The following is a 19,760-nucleotide window of genomic DNA, read 5'->3' on the forward strand; positions in this document are numbered from 1 at the left end:
TTTGTTTCTTCCCATGCACCTACTCACTACTGTTCCCTATTAGTCAAAATAATGATATCATTGTATGATAAGAAAAGAACCATAATATTTTAATAATATTTTTTAACAAATTTTTTTTATATCATTGTTTTATATATTTGAAATTGGATCGATCATAAATATTTTTGATAATATATTATGTACTATTATTTGGTGATTCGTATATTTAAAATAGACTAATTATAAGTTATTGTAAAAAGAAAAACATTTTTCATAAGAAAATTAATAGAAGGAATATGTCATGTTGTGTGCCACCTTTTCTTTTAACTAATGCATTGAGGAACATTATTGGAGTTAAATTTACTGCTCAATTCCATGCCATGCTGTATTAAGTGCCTAAATACTTATTCTGTGCACTATTTGTGTGGAGCACAATATTCCCTGTGTATCGGACCATAAGTTACAATTATAATTCTACACTCTTATATTATATAGAGTTGTCAAAATGGATAATTCGGCTCAACCCGACCCGACCCATCACGGGTTGATCACTTAGTGAGTCAACTCAACCTGGCTTATTTATTAGCGAGTCAAAAAAATTCGAACTGGACCCGACCCACCACGAGTTGGTGGGTTAAACGGGTTGGCTCATTGGCTCACTTAATTAACTTTTTTTTCACCTTCTTCTTCTCAGATTCTTATAACATGTTACTTTGATCGATCAAATTGAAACAATAATAATTGAATCAATTGATATAAAAGAAAATGAAACAAAAGAAATATATTGTTATATATATTCTAAGCTATCAAGCGTAAAATTTTGTCAATTTAATTTAGTGAGACATACAAAAAACTACATATAGAGGTTAACAAAAATATATAGCACAAGATAAATTGTCATGCTTGTAGATAGGTCTAAAAACAAGATAAAACAAATGATATATTCCCGAATTATCTAATCTATAATATTATTCATCTATTAAATTGGAGTCCTGAATGGATAAATCCACAGTATTATGCTCTCTTGAAACATCTTCTTTATCTCCATCTATAATATTATCCAATCTATAATCTTAGGATTTTATTTGCAAAAGGGAACTTTTGAAAAGACAGGAACGCGAAATGCTCTATTGCTAAGTAAAGGTTATGCATTTTGAATAATTAATTTAATTAATTTGATTTCAATAAAAAAATAAGATTTGAATAATTAATTTAATTTAATTAAAAAAATAGGTGAGTCAACCCGACCCACCATTTTGACGGCACTATTATATATACATATTCATATATATGATTATACGTGTAATCTCATATATAGTGTTAATTGATATGTACTTATTTTAAATTAATTTTAGATATTTGTATCACTGCCATTCTCGTCTTTAAATCTAAAAATAGTCATTTGATGTATAATATTGATGTATAATTCAGACCATCTCTGTCTGTTTATTGTATGATTAATTTGAAAGGATGTCATAGTTACTTGCATTATCTTATACTCCAAATGGCGTGAATTATAAAAAGCCTCACAAGTCTAAAACTGTATAAAAAATTTAAAACTAAAAACATCAACCAATTTATTATCTAATTAAACAATTCTGAATTTTCATTATTAATAAATTTGTTGGAGAAAGATTAATCCTTGTTTTCTGGACCTGTAAAAAGCTTTTAAAACAAAAGTTTGTTTTTTTAAAAGACACACTATTTCAATTTTTTATTGAGAATAAGAATATATAGAGGAAAAGTCACTTTTTGTCTAAATTTACGTTAAATTTACAATTGATTAGAGGAACTGTCTTGAGAAAAGCGTCGTTTGATGTTAAAATATTCCTGTACGTAACCGACTACTGGAACCATATCTGGTTTTGTAGACACTTGTTTTATTTTTACTTTTTTGGTTTAAATCCTCGTTTGTTTCTCGTATATGTATCAATCTCAAGTGGGTTATTATGTTTTTTTCGGTTTCAATTAGGTCCTTAAACATGTTAAAATGAATCAATTAAACTCTCTCCATTAATTTTTCAGTAACGCCGTTTGTTTTTGCTGAGGTGTAATCTGTTTTAGTTGACGAGGCATTGTTTATTAAATTTCATTGGTGTTGTGTTGTGTGAATAGATTGCCATGTGTGATGTGTTAGCCGTAAAAGTTAATATTTAGAGAGAACCCTGATTTCAAAAGTGTTTAACATCTCCGTTTTCGTTAGGAAGAGTTGTGGAAGCAGTGTTGAAGTGACGAAATCTCTGGTTGTTCTCCGTCTTGCAAATGCACGGGTTGGGGTTTTCAAAATAGCTCTGGTAGTGGGAGTAGGTTGGGTGTACAACCCAGTTGCTTTTGCGGGCGGCCTGCAGTCTTCCGCGTTGCCAGAACCCCTAAAAACAAGGGCAAAAGATTTTGGAGTTGCCCAAACTTCAAGGAGAGTTTAATCACTACAAAAATCTGTATTTTACCGGGGTTTTTTTTAAATATTACTGACGGTTTTAACCCCTGCAAATCATATTTCCCACGGTTGGAAAAATCGATGGGAAAACGTCCGTCGCCAAGCAAGTACCGGCTATTCTGAAAAAACTGCCAGTATTAGTGGGGGTTCCCAGAAATCGCCGGAATTTCCAGGGGTTTTATAGAAACCGCCGGAATTAGTTGGAGCTTTATGAAAACCACCGAGAATAGCGGGACTACTCAAAAACCGCTGGAACTAGCTGAGATTATCTCAAAACCGCCCCTATTTTTGATGGTTTAGTTTACCGAGGTTTTAAAACCGTTGGGAATTTGTATAGTTCATTTTTTTTTATTGTAATAAAATTAGATTATAATAAAAATAATTTTATTGACAAAACAAACAATAAATTAATATGAACTAAAATTTAATAATATTGTATAAAATAAACTACATTGTTCAACCTAATATCATTTATATAACTAATTGTTCATACATAAAAATTAAAAAGAAAGAGGTTCATTATGTTCAATATAGATGTTCAATACTAAAAATATGACTCATAAAAGTATTCAATAACAATATCTAATTTTTTTCTTATCCATTGTTTGGCTCACTCCCTTGATCAGATACCTACAATATAACATAATAGTTAGTCGATAATATATTTAATAAAAAAAATCATACAAATAAATTTAACAATTATTACCGATGATCTTTGAAATACTGCAAATTGTGAAGGCAATGGACCTTGATGATTTTGCCACAAAAGTGTCATGATTGCCTTCATTTCATTGACTTGTGATGTCAATGAAGATACTATAACAGAAAAATTTATTTAAAAAGTTAGAAATATGATACCTAACATGTTAATCTTAAAAGGAACAAACCAAGTAAATATTCATTAACCTGAGATTCTAATTTAACATTAGAAGAAGTCAATGAAGATACCTATAACAGAAAAATTTATTTAAAAAGTGAGAAATATGATACCTAACATGTTAATTTTAAAAGGAACAAACCAAATAAATATTTAAATATTCATTAACCTGATATTGTAATTCAATATTAGAAGGAGTAGATGAAGATGATCCAATATGAGAACGAGCATGGACTCCAAAGACTTTAGATGGGCAAGGACCCAAACCTAGACCGCGAACACGTCCACAATGCTCTTGGTTTCCTAAAACATGAGTCAATGAATCTAAATTTGATATTTCTTTTGATTGAGACGATGTTGTAGATTCATATGTTTGAATTTTTTCCTACATACAACGTAATCAATGATGCCAACATTAAAAACATTGCATTTGTATAAAGAGACAAACTATTGAGTTGGCAGCAATATAATGTTTGTATAAAGAGACAAACTATTGATAATATAAAATAATAATCAGTTTTACAAATTTGTATTTGATAATTTAAAATTAAAAACATGTATATATAATATAATTTGTAAAGAGGGTACTGCTACTGTTTTAATCAGTGAAGAGTAGTATTATCCAGTATAATATAATCAGATTATATCCCAGTTCTGAGTTGGATTAAATTTTGAGATTATTTATAATTTCAAAGACTGAATTCACATTATAACTTATATTTTTAATTCCCTTTCTTTTTATTTATCTATTTAATTTTTTATCTTGTTACATTATTTCTTACCCTGCTTTCTTAAGACATTAATTCTGAGGTGATTTAAGAGGAAGTGACTATGTGTTGAGTGTGTCCCACACTAATCTTATGGTAATCCCAGAATAGCAAGGATTGGGTTTATACTGCACGATAATTCTCATTAATGGATGGAAGCTTCCTAAATAAAGTATAACATGTAATATAGTTATTAAAATAACTAATCTTATGGTAATCCCAGAATAGCATGGAAATTTTAAGGCATTGTTTCTAAGACATTGTCTCTAAGGCAATTTTTAGGAAATTTTAAATTTCATTACACTATCTAAGACATTGTTTCTATTCCACTATCCTATACATCAATTCTAAGAATATACACAATTTCCAACAACCCAGGGACTTGGAGTATTTAAGCATTTGGTTTTCTCTTTTTAACAACTTGCTTCTAAGGATGGGTTCCCCAAAAGTGATTTATCAATTAGTATTACAATTAATAAAAATAAATCATGTACAAAAAGCTTTAATAGATATTCTTTTTTCTTGACCTCAAGCTGCTTACCTGAAGAGCATGTTTGCTAGAGGTTTGAAATTGTGTTTGTATCTGCCTGGCCACGGTAGCTTCAAGTTTTGAACCAACTGATTTTTCTAGTTGATTCGATGCCTTGTCTCCCACCCTTCTGCAGAATTCATGGCACAACCTTGGTCAAACATACTCCAGAAAAAATGAGCATTTTAACAGTAAAAAAATTGATTTGGGAATAACAATTGAAGAACTAAAATTGGCACACATATTTCTGAAAACATTTCAGTTGACCATATGACATGGCATCCAACTTGACAAAGTAACACTTAAAATGAAACATGGAACTGGGAAGAGAAGATACAAAAGAAACATAAAAGCAACACTTAAAAGTTTTGAACAGAATCCCTCAATATTTGAAGGCAAGTGCATGAAGGGGATTGTTGTACAAGTAGACCATTTGAAGTTAATTAAATTTATAAGGGACGAAGGAAGTTGATTTTTCTGCGGGCATGCATCCAGAAGAACAAGTGACATAAAACAAGGTACATCTCTAACAGATCTTCAACATTCACAGAAGCTATTCATCCCAGAAAACTCCAACAACTTATTTATTGTTATTAAAATGCACTATAAGTATATGGTACTGTCTCAACAGAGTGATGAGAAAAGTAATGGAGAAAATATAAAGGAGCTCTCACTCTTCAAAACTTTATCATTGTTTTTCTCTATTCCTTCATTTGTAAACATACATTCATGCCAAACAAAAATCAATATCTTCAAAATGAGAGAAGAACAAATTCTAATTATTGAGACGCATGTTGGATAACTGTCAAGTACTTTCACTCGGAAACTATGTCAGCATGCTTCTCATGGTCATGGCTCACTTAAAACCTAAATTTCTAAATAACTTCCAAAGCAAATATTCCTAAATAACACTACATAACTGATAGTAATATCAACTTCCAAACAACACACAGTTTCTGATAGTACACGCACAAATAAAATAAATCCAGAGCAGAAGCTCAAATCAAATAAGAAACAAAATTTTACAGAAAATTTTACTTTCAAACTCTAATCCACATACCAATTAATATACTTTGTACATGTTTGTAGAAACAGCCCTAATATGCAGGATGTTTACCAAACCTAAATTGTTCACTTTAATGAAAATAACAAAACTATATCCAGTTGTCTAATTAATCGGCTTTTTATTTTGCCCGACAAATTTAATAAAAATTATCTTAAACTTTGGTTTTGTGAACTTAACATTAAAGTCACCAAGTGTCCATTGGATCCACCTTAATTCAAAGCTATTTCAAGATAGCCCAACCACAAGCAGGAGTCTAGAATCCGAGGTTTATAAAAAAGTCTTATTAAAACATTAATATGACAATTTAAAACATTGTATCTCAAGATTCTGAATCATAATATAATATATTTGAAACAAAGTTAAAACAAACTTTAAAAAATAATATAATTTACGAAAATCTACAAAAAAAGTAAATTAAGACATTGTGATATACGATGAGCAAAGAAATTTAACTGAAGAGTATAAAGAACTAACCAATGATTTCTACAGTGCTAATTCAGAAGATGAATTAAAGTATATGATAAAACTAGCACGTGAACGCAAATGTTGTTAACTTTCTAAGGTTAAAGGCCTGCACCACTCTGCACGACATTTATATTATGATAAGTATATTTCTCTCTCAATATGAATGCATGAATAATCCCCTATTGTATTGCATTGTAACCTCAACCTTCTTTGCCTCCTCTTCTTGCAGAACCAGATTAAGAGGTGCCAGAGTTTCCACAGTTTCTTCGTTTCAGTCTCAACCAAGCTCGTGGTAAGGGTTTCAGGTGCTTTATCTTATCCCTATCACCCATTAACCAAGTTCTTAGAAAATCTGTACAGAGGCAAAAGTAGAGAGAGCTTGCCGGTTTACCTTGATGCTCGGTGCGGGAGCGAACACATGCCAGAGCCCCTCGATTGGAGGCACCCGGACCTCCAACGAACAACACCTTGACGGTCGGCCTCGCTCAGCCCACAAACGCACCAGATTTTCGTTCCTAAGCAACGGAAGACCAAGCCGAAGAGTTCCACGAATAAGAACTAGGGCTTGCGGGGAAGGGAGGAACAATTAGGTCTGAAGAATATGGTGCAAGGAAGGGAGAGAACAAATTAGGTTTGAAGAATTGGTGCGAGGAATGGAGAGAACTTACGAGAAAATCAGAACAGAGATGAAGGCGTAGGAGGGAGGCAGGGAACTTAGGGCTTGAGAAAATGAGAAACATGAAAAATGAAGGCACGAGGAGGGGAGGGAGCTAAAATTCAGGGAGAATATTTGCCAAAAAATTTATGTAAAAAGAAAAAAATATTAGGGGCGGTTTAGTCATAACCGTCGGGAATTTTTCCGGGTTTTCTAAACTGCCAGAAAATAACCCCTCCTAACATATATTAGTTTTGTAGTGAATGGAAGCAGTTTTGTGAGTTATTGTATGGTTTTGATTTTTCAGAGGGTGAGAGTTTTGATTTCGGTGACGAGGGAGTGTGTTTTGTTGTTCCACAAGTTGGGAGTGAAGATTTCGTTGGATGCAACTTTTTTGAGTGGTGCACTGAAGAAGTAATTGATTCTCGAAATGTGGTGAATTTAGAAGACAGTAGTGCAAGTGCAAGGAATGAAGAAGTGGGTAGAAGTTTGATGAAGATGGAACAAAGTGTGATGAAGATGGAAGAAAGAGATGGTGAAAAGCTGAGAATTGGGTGTTTGGAGAAAAGTGTAGTTATTTTGGAGAAAAGGATGAAGATTTTAATGGGCATGGTGTTTGTTACATCTGTTTTTAATGTAATTGTGATATCAATACTGATGAAACTTGGTTGATGAAAGTAGATAAAAGTAGGTTTATATGAATGTAATTTGATCTTTGGAAGGATGTTTGAAATAGAATGTTGTTGTCTGCCTGTTTTAAATATAAAGTTGACTTCTTAATATTGTCTTATTTGATTAATGTAATTTCATATGGGTTGTTGTTGTTAAAGGAAGTGCAAAGGTAACATCAGAAAGCAACTTTGTTAAACATCATAAACATATGATAACAACATGAATAAAAAGTAGATTTCATTATCATTTAACAAAAAAACCTTATATGAACTTTGTCTTACTCAGTGCATAAGATAACAAAACAAACATGATATTAACATAACAAAAGAAACCTGATATCATTACTTCATCAATCTTACTCAGTCAATAACATATGAAAATAAACCTGATATTACTTCATCAATCTTACTCAGTCAATAACATAAGAAAATAAACCTGATATTACTTCTTCAATAGAAATTACACCAAATATGTCTTCATGAAGTACACATAGACCAAAACAAAAGTTATACTACATTGTCTTCATCACTAAATATGTCTTGAGATATACACATTACACCAAAAAAAACTAATAATACATTGGTCCATCATCAGTACAGATTAAATAACATTTAGAGAAGGACATTCAACTGACTCCTGAGAAATAGGCACATCTCTTGGTGGAGGGATTGTGAGTGGTGTTTGTTGAGTAGGTTGGTCAGTAGACACATCTGGTGGAGGCACAAATTGTGTTGTAGGTCGTTGTGGACATGTTTTTTTGTTGTGTCCAAGTTGTTTGCAGACATCACATGTTTTTCTGCTCCCACCCTTTCTTAATTCAGTGTCATTCTTCTTCAACTCCCAAGGCTCTAGTCTTCGTTTTTTATTGGGTCTTCCTGACATTGTCCTCTTCTTTGGGGTAACACATCTGGATATGAAGTTATGTCCCAGTGAAGTTGACCATTAATAGGATAAATGATGGTGTTGTAGGTCTCTTCATAAGTAGACTTCCTAAACCAATGGCCAATGTAGTCATTTAAATTCAAGAATTTCATTGCAGTTATTGTGAGTGCAAGGAATTTCAGTTATTAACCACTTTCTACAATTGTAGTCCTTGTTTTCAATATTGACAACAAATTGCTCCCCAAATTGTGAAATGTGTAAGACTTCAAATAACTGATTTGATGACCATCTGTCATAAGCACAAAAATGACAACACAATTAGCAACATGTTGTTAATGATGATCAGAAATTAAATGTGGGTGTGAACTTACCTTGGTAACCAATATCTGGTTAACCATGACTGCTTTTCGAATCTGTTGAGAACCTTAGGGCACACAAAACCTTGATACAAACCCATTTTTGTCCTGTTTGTAGCCCATCTCTTCATGATGTAAACCCTAATGTCTTCTAACATATTGATAAGTGGCTTACACCTATTACTAACTAGCACACTGTTGAACCCCTCACACATGTTGTTGACAAGAGTGTCATATTGTGATCTAGGACTGAATCTAGATCTTGACCAAAACTTGGGAGATTAAAATGTCAATAAATATAAAATGTCAAAGCAAATATAACAGTAAAAGCACAATAAGGTTTGGAGAAAAGTGATTACATACCCAGGTGGAATTGCAATCAAGTATTGAAATGCGTCTACATTTATCTCTTTAATTTTCCTCATTTCAGCCTCCCATAGTTGTGGATATGTGGTTGTTGTTGCCCTCCACATCATATGTTTAAGATCTTTTCCAGGAAATTTCTTTCTGAAGTTGGAATACAAATGTCTAACAGAAAATCTTTGGTCTACCCTAGGTAGAAGATCTTGAATTGCTGGCAAAAGTCCCTACAATTTCAAATACTCATGTCAGTTGACTTATTTGTGATGTAGGTTGTAATTAACATTTGTTATGAGTGACTGACCTTTTGTTGGTCTGAAATAAATGTACATGCTCCACAAACAGCTTCCCCACCAAGGTCTGCAATGAGAAGCTCCAAAAACCAAGTCCATGAGTCTTTGTTTTCTACCTCAACAACAACATATGCAATAGGAAGAATTTGTTCATTTTCATCTCTTCCAACTATTGTTAGTAACTCCCCTCCATACTTGCCTTTCAAAAAGCATTCATCTAATCCAATGATGGGTCTACAACTAACGAAGCTATCTTTGCATGCTTTCAAGTATACATAAATTCTATTGAATATACACTCTTCATTACTATTTTCAACCTTTATTTTGATTGTTGAACCTGGATTTGCTCTCAGAAGTTCATGACCATAATCATAGATTCTTCTATATTGTTCCTTGAATGACCCCTCAACATTATCTTTTGTCATGGCTCTTGCCCTAAAAGCCATATTTCTAAAGATTTCTACATTCCATTTCCTACTTACTTTGTCCCTAATGTCCATCACCTTCATATTAGGGTTATCTCTGACAGATTTTGCCATCCTTTGACTCAATCACTTAGAAGTCATCAACTTCACATTACAAACTATACTACAGCTATGATCATTAATAACTTTTCTTAGCTGCCATGACTTGGCAGCTGACCTGTAGGCACAATAAGCATACCATTTGCATTTACCCTGGCTCCCCAAACATTTTACAGCAACCCTCTTTTTGTGATTCTTCATGAATTTCAAATTTCTTCCATTACTCAGTGCATAAGTCCTAATGGTCTTTGTAAATTCCTTTTTCTCAGTGAAATAGGTTCCCCCTTCCCATTTATAATCCGTCAAACTTTTAGGCATGCTAAATGTGGGAAACAAAGTTCTTCGAATGGAATCATCATCGTCCTCACTGTCTGGACCACTATCCAACTCATCTGACACCCACTTAGTGTCAAACAAGCCATGAACATCATGCATGGAATCATTATCAGTTGTCCTTGATGACTCACCTACTGGACTGCCAGATTGTTCTTCCCTCACATTTCGTTTCAAACTACCAATGTCACACTCAATGGTGACATCAACTAGACTTTCTTCACTCACAGACTCATCTACATCTTCATCCTCACCATGTTCACTCACAGACTCATCCTCACCATCATCTCCAGCCTCATCCTCACCCTCATCATCAGCCACATGATCATCCTCAATCTCATCCCCTTCTACATCTTGCAGCTCAAAATCATTTAGTACCTCAACCTCCTCTACATCATGTACTTCACCATCCTCCACATGTTCAATTTGTTTTGCAACTTCACAGTCACCCTCCTCCAATTTTGTTCCAACTTGAGCCTCAACCTCAGCCTCACAGTAACCCTCCTCCATTTTTGTTCCAACTTCAGGGTGAACATCAGCCTAACCCTCACCCTTAACCTCATCCTCACAGTGACCCTCCTCCATTTCTGTTACAACTTCAGGTTGAACATCAGCCTCACTCTCACCCTCAACCTCATCCTCATAGTGACCCTCAACATCACCATGAACCTTACCCTCAGGCTCACCCTCCACTTCTCTTGCAACATCAACTTCATCACGCTCACCCTCCACTTCTCTTACAACATCAACTTCATCAGGCTCACCCTCCACCTCTCTTACAACATCAACTTCATCATTAACATCACCATCAACCCCATCACCATCAACCCAATCAATCATTTCTATTATCTATGGTTCCATGGTATTATGAACCACGTACAAATGAACTTCATCATTTAACCTTGCTATATTCAGCATATGCATAACACCCCTATCATCAGTCAAGAACATAACATCAATTTACAGAACAAGTGCAGAAAGATAAATTCATACATAATTACAAGGTTGGACTTTGGTATTGAAGGCACTTGGAAATGGAAAAGACTAGAAATGGTATGAAATGACATTGCTAAGGCTAGTTTTCACCAATGCACTCTTGTGTATAACCACTTTCATCTCCTCTCTATCAATTTACTAAAGTCAATCCACTAAAACACTCTAGCCCCAATCCCTTAGGTGAAAGAGCCTAGGTTTTCCCTATTAAACTCCAATTCCTTGGACAATCTAACAAGCAAACCCGCATTAAAGATCTAGGATCTTAAGACAACATGTGAATCATCTTCCATCCCTAGAATCAATGACCACAAGGACTCTTGTTTCAGTTCTAGGTTCCATCTTACGTCCCCATAATCCATGAAACCCCAAATTCAAGTCATGAACATTCCTATTACATGCAAGCTTTAAGATTGGAAACAAGAATACTAGCAATTGATAGAAAAGGCATATATATAATCAAATCAATCATCCATTACACAAGAATCCATAGGCTACAACAATCCCTAACAAAACGAATCTGGTTCTCCACTTCCATGGAGAACCCTAAAGCTTACAAAGTGGAAGATGGAAGAAGAAGGAGACCCAAAGGTAGAGAAGTAGAGGAACCCAGCAGCTCCTCATGCCCTCCATGAGCTCCAGTAGAAGAATCGGACCTCCAAAGAACCAAAGACCCCGAGCCCTTCGCGTTCCAGGGTTAAATAAAGCGTTTCTGCCACATCAGCAAAAAGTCGCGCCCGGCGGCCCGACAGACCGGCGCCCGGCGCGCCATGGGTCAGCTACCTCACGCCCGACGCCGCCCAGGTCAGAAGGCGCCCGGCGTGAGTCTCTGCAGCAGCATTGTGTTTTCTTCTATTTTGTGCAGATCTGCTTGCTTCTGTGGTTAGTTCAGCTTTATACTTTTCGTGGAGGTTCTTCCAATCATTGTATTACTACAAAATAAAGGGATTATAGATGAAATCTCATCAATATAGCCTAAAACACATTTATTCATGAAACTAAGATAAAAGAGAGGATTTAGCGAGTTACAAGCTAGAAAGGAGTTGATTTTGCTCTTAAATTCATGCTTAGATAATGGTAAGAATTAGCATTATCAACCCTCCACTTCTCTTACAACATCAACATCATCAGGCTCACCCTCCACCTCTCTTACAACATCAACTTCATCATTAACATCACCATCAACCCCATCACCATCAACCCAATCAATCATTTCTATTATCTATGGTTCCATGGTATTATGAACCACGTACAAATGAACTTCATCATTTAACCTTGCTATATTCAGCATATGCATAACACCCCTATCATCAGTCAATAATTCTAACCTATCTGCCACCACTGACTGACCTCCTAAACTGTACCAAAGTTCTTTTATGTCTATATAACCTAAGTCTTTCACTGAAGCTAATATTCCAAAATATCACCATAGGTCTGGATCACAAGACCATTCTGTTATCTCACCATCAAATTTAAAATTTCCATTCTCATCACTAACAAAATGGCCACAATGATGGACCACAACTTTAATATATTCAGCCATGCAATATTATAATTCAACCACAAGCTTTTAACACCTGTACATTGGGGGGAAATATTATTATTTCTCACTATTTACTAACTCAGCAAACAGTCAGACATCAATGACACAGGGGAACAAACTAACATCCCCATTAAGGAAACACTCAGACAGAAAAGGTCACCACAACTTCTAAACAATTCATAAAGACACTTTTGGAACCACAACACTCTACACATTTCAACAAACAGTGACATATCAATCTCGGGACCCATAACCCATACCAATCTTAGGACCCATCACAGAATAATAGTACCAAATCAACTATAACCTAAACACACAAACATACCACTATCGGGACCACAACAAAACATAAACAAAGCAACATAACTACATATTCGTAAAGGCCAAAAGCGGAAAACATAAGATATTAACCTTAAGTGACATCCACTTTCAATTCCGTTCCTCCACCACAACGTGATTGTCTTCGTCTTTGCAAATATTTTACAAAGCCCTAATTCTCACACTCACTCACCCCAGCAAAATCCCTAACTCATGAAATCCCTAATTCTTATTTCAGTTTTTCTGTTTAACTTAAAAAAGAAAAGTTAATCAACAGCAAAATCCCTCATTCCCTGCCACGTATATTTATTTTTTTCATTTTTTTCAAATAACTATTATCCATGTATCTAAATATTTAAAACTGAGTTCATTATCTGTGCACCAGGTAATCAAAGGCAAACGGTGTTACTGAAAAATTAACGGAAAGAACTTAATTGACTCATTTTAATAAGTTTAAGATCCAATTGAGATCGAAAAAAACAACGTGATGACCCACTTCAGTTTCTATGTCCAGTAAGGAGATTAAGTAAGAGAGCTTGTGCTTCAAGCAGTCCTGCCGTCAGTCCATTCAAGTATATTGCACCCATCACATCTTCAAACTCTTCTGATCTCTTGAATCCTTCAACCCCAGCTTCGTACAGCCTCTCTATTTCTTCACCTCTTCCTCTCAAAACACCACTTATCTCTTCATATTTTCCCACACCATCACGCTTCTCTTCTCTCTTCTCAACACACTCATCATATTCATTTTCATTTCCATCATCAAGTTCTGCAAATTTGTTGCGCAAAGCTTCGTGTTCTTCCTTCAACTTCCAGAACAGTTTACTCATCACCTCGCCTTCAAAATTACTTTGCTGTTTCAATATTTGCATCAGAGGGTCGTCAGAAGGAGGAACTTTCACTGTACTCCAATCCAAATGTGGAAACTCCAGGTTTTCTTGAGAGGGTGATACAAAAATTCCTTCGATCCCTTTCCTTTTTGCCACAGTATTTATTGTTGCCCACATTTCCAAATCAGGAAACCTGAGCTTTGCTTCTTTGAGTCCATAGTAAATTCCAGTCGTGTATATCCTATCTTCAACCGATATTTGCTCTTCTACTTCAGGTGCCCATCTAACCTTATAACCCTTTTCCAACACAGCATTACTGCTTTCAGCAATATCTAGAGAAGGAAATTTATTCTGTGCCTCAACAAGTCCATCCCTCATTCCTTCACAGAATAATTCCATCACTATGTCCTCCGGCAGATCTCCCTCTATAGAATCGTTTACTCTTTGTTCTCTGACTACTGAAGTATAAAAAGGGATACTTGGGGCTTCCACCACAGGATCGTACCCTTCTTCCTCCTTTCTTCCATGATGCTTAGAGCATGAAGCTTCTCCTACATTATCCTTCTTCTTCCCTGTCGCTGAATGCTTTTGTACTACCAACGCCAGATCACCTTTGATAATCTCTTTAGGCTTTCCATAATCATTTTCTAACGTATCTAGCAGCCACCTCAGGTAGGAGTTTGGATCTTCTAAAGCTGACCCTTTTGAATTCAATGCATCCTCAGCATCCTCTGATATCTTCTTTATTTGTCCCAATGCCATACGGATGCAATCGTCATGACTCCTGTCCCCTCCTCTTTCTTTGTTCTCTTGCCATTCCGTCAACGTCTTCTTAAATATTTCGTCCAGACGTAGCTCCCGTATCCTCTTTTTATACTTCTCCATAGGATCTTTATCAGGAGTTATTGTCGGTGGTTTCTTGTCTGAATACGTGGGATTCGGACAAGTAAATGCGACATCTTTCATGTTGCTTCCTTCATCATACACAAACGCTCCCCAACCACTTATCATCAACGACGAACTGGCTTCATACTCAACCTGTACCAGATTCCACTCATTCTCCACAAATGCATCAAGCCCAAACCACTCCTTCTCACTGAACAAAACTCGTAGATCACAGATCAAGATGTGTTCTGCTTCAATTTCGAAGTCCTGGTACCCTTTGCCAGGAGCATTTCGACCGTTGATAAGTAAACGAAGATCAACAAGGCGACGGCGAACTAATTTGTTCCTTTCACTCTCATTTTGGAAGTGGAAGATCATGGCTAGAACAATGTTAGGGAACTTGCCACGAATCCAGAAACTAGGAATCCTTCCCACCCCCACAAAGTGAAACCATTCTGGAATCTCAGTTATAAATGGCATCACCATTTCTATTCCACCAACCCTTTTCTTCACCTATCATAATATTGTATCAGTTTCGATTGTCACTTCTATGTGCATTATAATAAATGTTATCCGCTTATATGACTATCACTATATACAAGTTATTCCAAGAAAAATCTAATATTACATGCATATCAAAGACACCGGAAGTTGTAAAAGAGGAATAAATATCTAAGTACATTTTTAAAACAAGTATGATACCTCACACCATAGCATATGTGAGGTCTCTTTTGTTAACTTGAGACAAAATCTTGCATCTACTTTCCGAACAATAGACGGCAACTCTGAAATTTCTTCAAGGTAGAAACAATGATGAACATCAAGAATTCTCAAGCCAGTGAATTCTGGAATTTTTTTAAGCTTCTTACATCCATTTAAATCGAGACTTGTCAAGTCACCACATTCATTGATGCATGAAGGGATAGATACAAAATTGTTCTCTGAAACAATCAATTCTTCTAATTTCGGAAAGTAGCAAATAATCGCAAGAAGATCTTCATCAGACAAGTTACCCTTTTGGAAATTCAGTGATCGTAATTTCGAACGAACATTGACTTTTGAAGGGTGTGGCACCAAACTTCTGAAGGATTCTCCAAGTTTCGAACATGCTTTGATTTTGAAGGAATCAACATTTGGCAACATGAATAAGTTGCTTGGCAGATATTTAAGTTGTCTGTTATTGGATATGTCTATAAAAACAAGCCCAATAAGTTTACCAATGGATTCTGGAAGCTCATGAATACCCGTATTTATCATATAAATCTTCAATGGCTTTGTCGTTTCTTGCATTATCTCTGGGAAGTGACTAATTCTTTCACATAGATTAAGATCAAAGACTTCTAAAGATGGTAGAAACATTCTGGACAGGAAATTTTGAAGTTTTGTGCATTCTGAAACACTTAAATGAGAAAGCCATTTTAGAAATCCAACAGATTGATGGACTGCAATTAGGTTTCTACAATGATCAAGTCTCAGTTCTCTTAGATTCTGAAGTTCGGACACATCAGGTATTTCAATGATACGTTGGTTATATGAAAAGTCCATATTACTCAAGCATGAAAATTTCTACCAAATACAAAAATGTCAATAATAAAAAAAACAATCATTTGCAGCATGTTGAATTATTACCTTATTAACGTGAATGAAAAAATTGAAACGGAAAAAGTAGGAAAATATGTTATAGAATTGTACCTTGAATGGCTCTTTGAATGTTAGACAACTTCTAGGCAAATTGAAAACAACGATTTTCTTTGGATGGAATTTTTGGGGGAAAGACTTTGAAGGATAGTTATCCCAATCAAGTAGTCTTAAATGATTTGGTAAATGTTGAAGTTCAGATGAAAATGATGTGTTTCGAACAATGAGAATTCTGAGCCATTTCATTTTCCCAAACTCAGTGCGACTCCATATTACTTCTGCTTGCTTAGGAGGATCTAGCTTAATCCCTTGAATCTTATCACTTCCCTTTAACACGAGTACAAAGAACCAACATATCAATTGCATATTATCATTAATATAAAATACTATAATGTATAAATAAAAAAACAGAGTAAAAAAGTAGATGATTACTAAATCTTCTGTTAGTATTTCAATGACATCTTCATAATCCCATATTCTGCTACGTTCTCCAGGATTATCTGGTGCTTCCTGTCTAACAATCTGTCTACCCATATCTTGTATTAGATCATGCATCTTCAGTCTGTCATTCTTGACAGTTATGAGTGATTTATTGACAAGTACTTTCATGTTGGATGTTGAACAAAATTCCTTAAGTATCTTTTTCACATATTTCATTCTCTCCCCTTTAAAGAAGCAAGCTATGTCCAAGAAAACTTGTTTGACATCATCATCCAATCTATCGTAGCTTATTTTAAGCACATCTTGAATCTTTTTATTCGGAGGAGTCTTCTCATATTCTTCCAATGCATCTTCCCAGGCATCTAAACTTTCTTCATGAAGAGTAGCTAAGTCAGAGCCTATCACTTTTAAAGCCAGTGCAAGACCTTTGGCGTAATCTACAGCACGCATAGACACATCTTGAAAACCTGTTTTAGGACAACCTTGTCCGAAGGCATTCCAACAAAAGAGCTCCAAAGAATGTTGTTCATCAAGTTCCTTCATTTCATAAATATTTCCAACATGGTGAGCAATCAGGACATCTTTTTCCCTTGTCGTTATAATAATCCTACTACCTGCACCAAACCAATCACACCCTCCTGCCAAATTTTCTAACTCCTCTTTATCGTCAACGTCGTCAAGAACCAAAAGAACTTTCTTTCGGAAAAGCTTTCGTTTTATTTCATATATTCCTTTATTGGTACTTCCCAACTTAGTTTCCGACTCCTCTAACATCTCAGATAAAAGTGTCTTTTGCAGTTCTTCCATGCCATTGATTGTGTTTGATTTTTCTCTAACACCGGCAAGAAAACTTGCGGCATCAAAGTTTTGCACAACTTTGTCATACAAAGCTTTGGCAAGTTCCGTTTTTCAAATTCCACCAAGTCCATATATGCCCAACATCGTTACAGCTTTGTCATTATTCATGTCCAGAAGTGACATAACCTCTTCTATGTGGGGCTCCAGTCCAACAAAATTTTCACCGGTAGATAAAGGCTTAGGAGCTATACTTTTACGAACCTTCTTAACAATTTTTTCAATAAAATTGTTTTCATACCTATAGGAGCAGAATGTATTAATTTATTTGTTTGATATCAGTATCTCTTTTGTTAAAAACTAAGCATTGTATTGCACTAGATAATAACCATTGATATTAATAATCAGTAGCACAAAACAATAATGATTACCCGTTATGAATACACAATTTGAAGCTAGAAAAGTTAGAAATAAGATTGAATGGTTTTGTAATGGAATTACTGAGGTACATACCCGGTGGTAACATGCATCCCCGGCAAATTAACTGCTTCAGACAAAGCAGACCTCCAAGCCTGCATTCTCAGCGACTCTTTTCCAGACTCTTTTCCAATCTCATTTTCAATCTCATTTTCGTGTGCCCTCATGTGTTTTCCGAAACTATTTCTCAATTTACGTATATCTGAGGGATCTACATGGTAGAACACTGGGTAAACAACTTGCTTACTGATCGTGTGGGTGCGTTCGATAATCTTAACAAGTTCCTCCAGACACCATTTGGAAGATGCATAGTTCTCAGAAAACACAACTATGAAAATATTAGATTCTTCAATGGCCTCACACACAGCAGGTGAAAGACCTTCCTCCGTCCTCATATCACTCTCATCACTGAATGTGTTTATTCCCTTCCTACCCAACTCTTTACGGAGATGTCCTACAAAATTGTTCCCAGTATCTTCACCTCTAATAATGAACACATCGTAGCTGAAACCAACACCCTCTTCTTCCTCACCACGTTTTCCCATGCTGCAAAAAACCAAAACTAGAACTATGGATGTTCACTGTGTTGTGATTAAATACACGCTTTTCAGTATCAGTGAACAAAGCTTCGTGGAAGCTCCTCCTCCTCTATCTCTGTTGATTATTCATTTTGCTGTCCAATCAGTGCCGGAGATTAAGGCTCTTTTCACGGGGGTTTGGCCCCCGAATATTATATTATACATAAAAATTAATATAAAATCTATAAATTAAGAACCATGGGTACATAATTTTGAGTTTCCCTAGTTTTTTGTTTTTTTTAAGGAGCAACTCGTCAACCCCTGTTCATTACTGTCATTATATAGATAAGAAAATTAATAAAAGAAATTTGTCAAGTTGTATGCCGCCTTTTCTTTTAATTAATGCATTCGGTGAACCCACTCCATTTGGAGTTAAACTAAGCTTAATTCCATGCCATGAAATACTTATTCTGTGCACCATTGCTGTGGGGGCACAATATTCCCTGTGTCGGACGATAAATTCCAATTGAAATTCTACACTGTTATATTGTTTATACATATTTTCTTGCAACGAAGTTTTGAAGGCCCCATAGTTGACCCTGTGAAGAGACTATAATAGCTAAAGTTGATTGAAGATAAGATAAGATTGCATTTTTAATGAAACGGGTGGAAGGCAGCGAAGGTGAAAAATACATTAAGAGATATGAGGATGCCATCAAAGATAAGAAGAAACTAAGTGATGAATATATGAATCACATAACTCAAGTGGTACTGCTGAAGCAAGGTTGGCAGCAGCAAAGAAACAAGTGAGGAGGTTATAGAAAGTTTTCACGATTATGGATGTCATTCACAATTTTGAAGAAGAGTATTTATTAAATAGAAAAGAAACAGAGAGGGGAAGAAACAGGAAGACGTTGTGCAACGAACAGAGGAGGCTGTTAATATTGTATCAAGTTTACCATTCAGAAGCTTAAACAAGAGGTGACAAAGCAGAACTATGGCGATCAGCTGCTCCGGTTCAAGAATCCAAACAACAAAGATATCATTGCTTTGTACGAGAAATGTGGTCTGAATCTTATTCATTCCATGTGATTTTACATTTTTGGGTGAATTGCTTTATTAAAAGA

At 35.3% G+C, this 19,760-nt stretch overlaps 3 protein-coding genes across 5 annotated transcripts; all 3 read right to left on the reverse strand.

Moving 5' to 3' along the window:
* Window positions 1-7,925: 7,925 nt before the first annotated feature.
* On the reverse strand, window positions 7,926-18,837 carry LOC108336517 (uncharacterized). 3 transcript variants are annotated; one of them, XM_052880127.1, is made up of 5 exons: window positions 18,152-18,837; window positions 16,835-17,939; window positions 9,350-16,729; window positions 8,701-9,272; window positions 7,926-8,618 (listed from the first exon to the last, which is right to left on the reverse strand). In XM_052880127.1, the coding sequence occupies exon 3, from the start codon at window positions 15,248-15,250 to the stop codon at window positions 13,547-13,549; it is 1,704 nt and encodes a 567-aa protein (XP_052736087.1). In that variant the 5' UTR covers window positions 15,251-16,729; window positions 16,835-17,939; window positions 18,152-18,837; the 3' UTR covers window positions 7,926-8,618; window positions 8,701-9,272; window positions 9,350-13,546. The 3 variants fall into 3 exon arrangements, with proteins under 3 accessions (XP_052736087.1, XP_052736089.1, XP_052736088.1); XM_052880129.1 differs by having other exon boundaries at window positions 9,350-16,155; window positions 16,457-17,939; XM_052880128.1 differs by having other exon boundaries at window positions 9,350-16,163; window positions 16,457-17,939.
* On the reverse strand, window positions 8,296-9,877 carry LOC128197854 (uncharacterized). The gene is made up of 5 exons (XM_052880683.1): window positions 9,350-9,877; window positions 9,049-9,272; window positions 8,701-8,946; window positions 8,520-8,618; window positions 8,296-8,437 (listed from the first exon to the last, which is right to left on the reverse strand). Exons 1-5 carry the CDS (start codon window positions 9,875-9,877, stop codon window positions 8,296-8,298), a joined length of 1,239 nt encoding a protein of 412 aa, XP_052736643.1.
* On the reverse strand, window positions 15,449-17,650 carry LOC128193378 (disease resistance protein Roq1-like). The gene is made up of 3 exons (XM_052880684.1): window positions 16,835-17,650; window positions 16,457-16,729; window positions 15,449-16,330 (listed from the first exon to the last, which is right to left on the reverse strand). The coding sequence occupies exons 1-3, from the start codon at window positions 17,648-17,650 to the stop codon at window positions 15,449-15,451; spliced, it is 1,971 nt and encodes a 656-aa protein (XP_052736644.1).
* Window positions 18,838-19,760: the final 923 nt, after the last annotated feature.

This window comes from Vigna angularis, chromosome 7 (assembly GCF_016808095.1).
Source record: "Vigna angularis cultivar LongXiaoDou No.4 chromosome 7, ASM1680809v1, whole genome shotgun sequence".
NCBI classification, from domain to species: domain Eukaryota; kingdom Viridiplantae; phylum Streptophyta; class Magnoliopsida; order Fabales; family Fabaceae; genus Vigna; species Vigna angularis.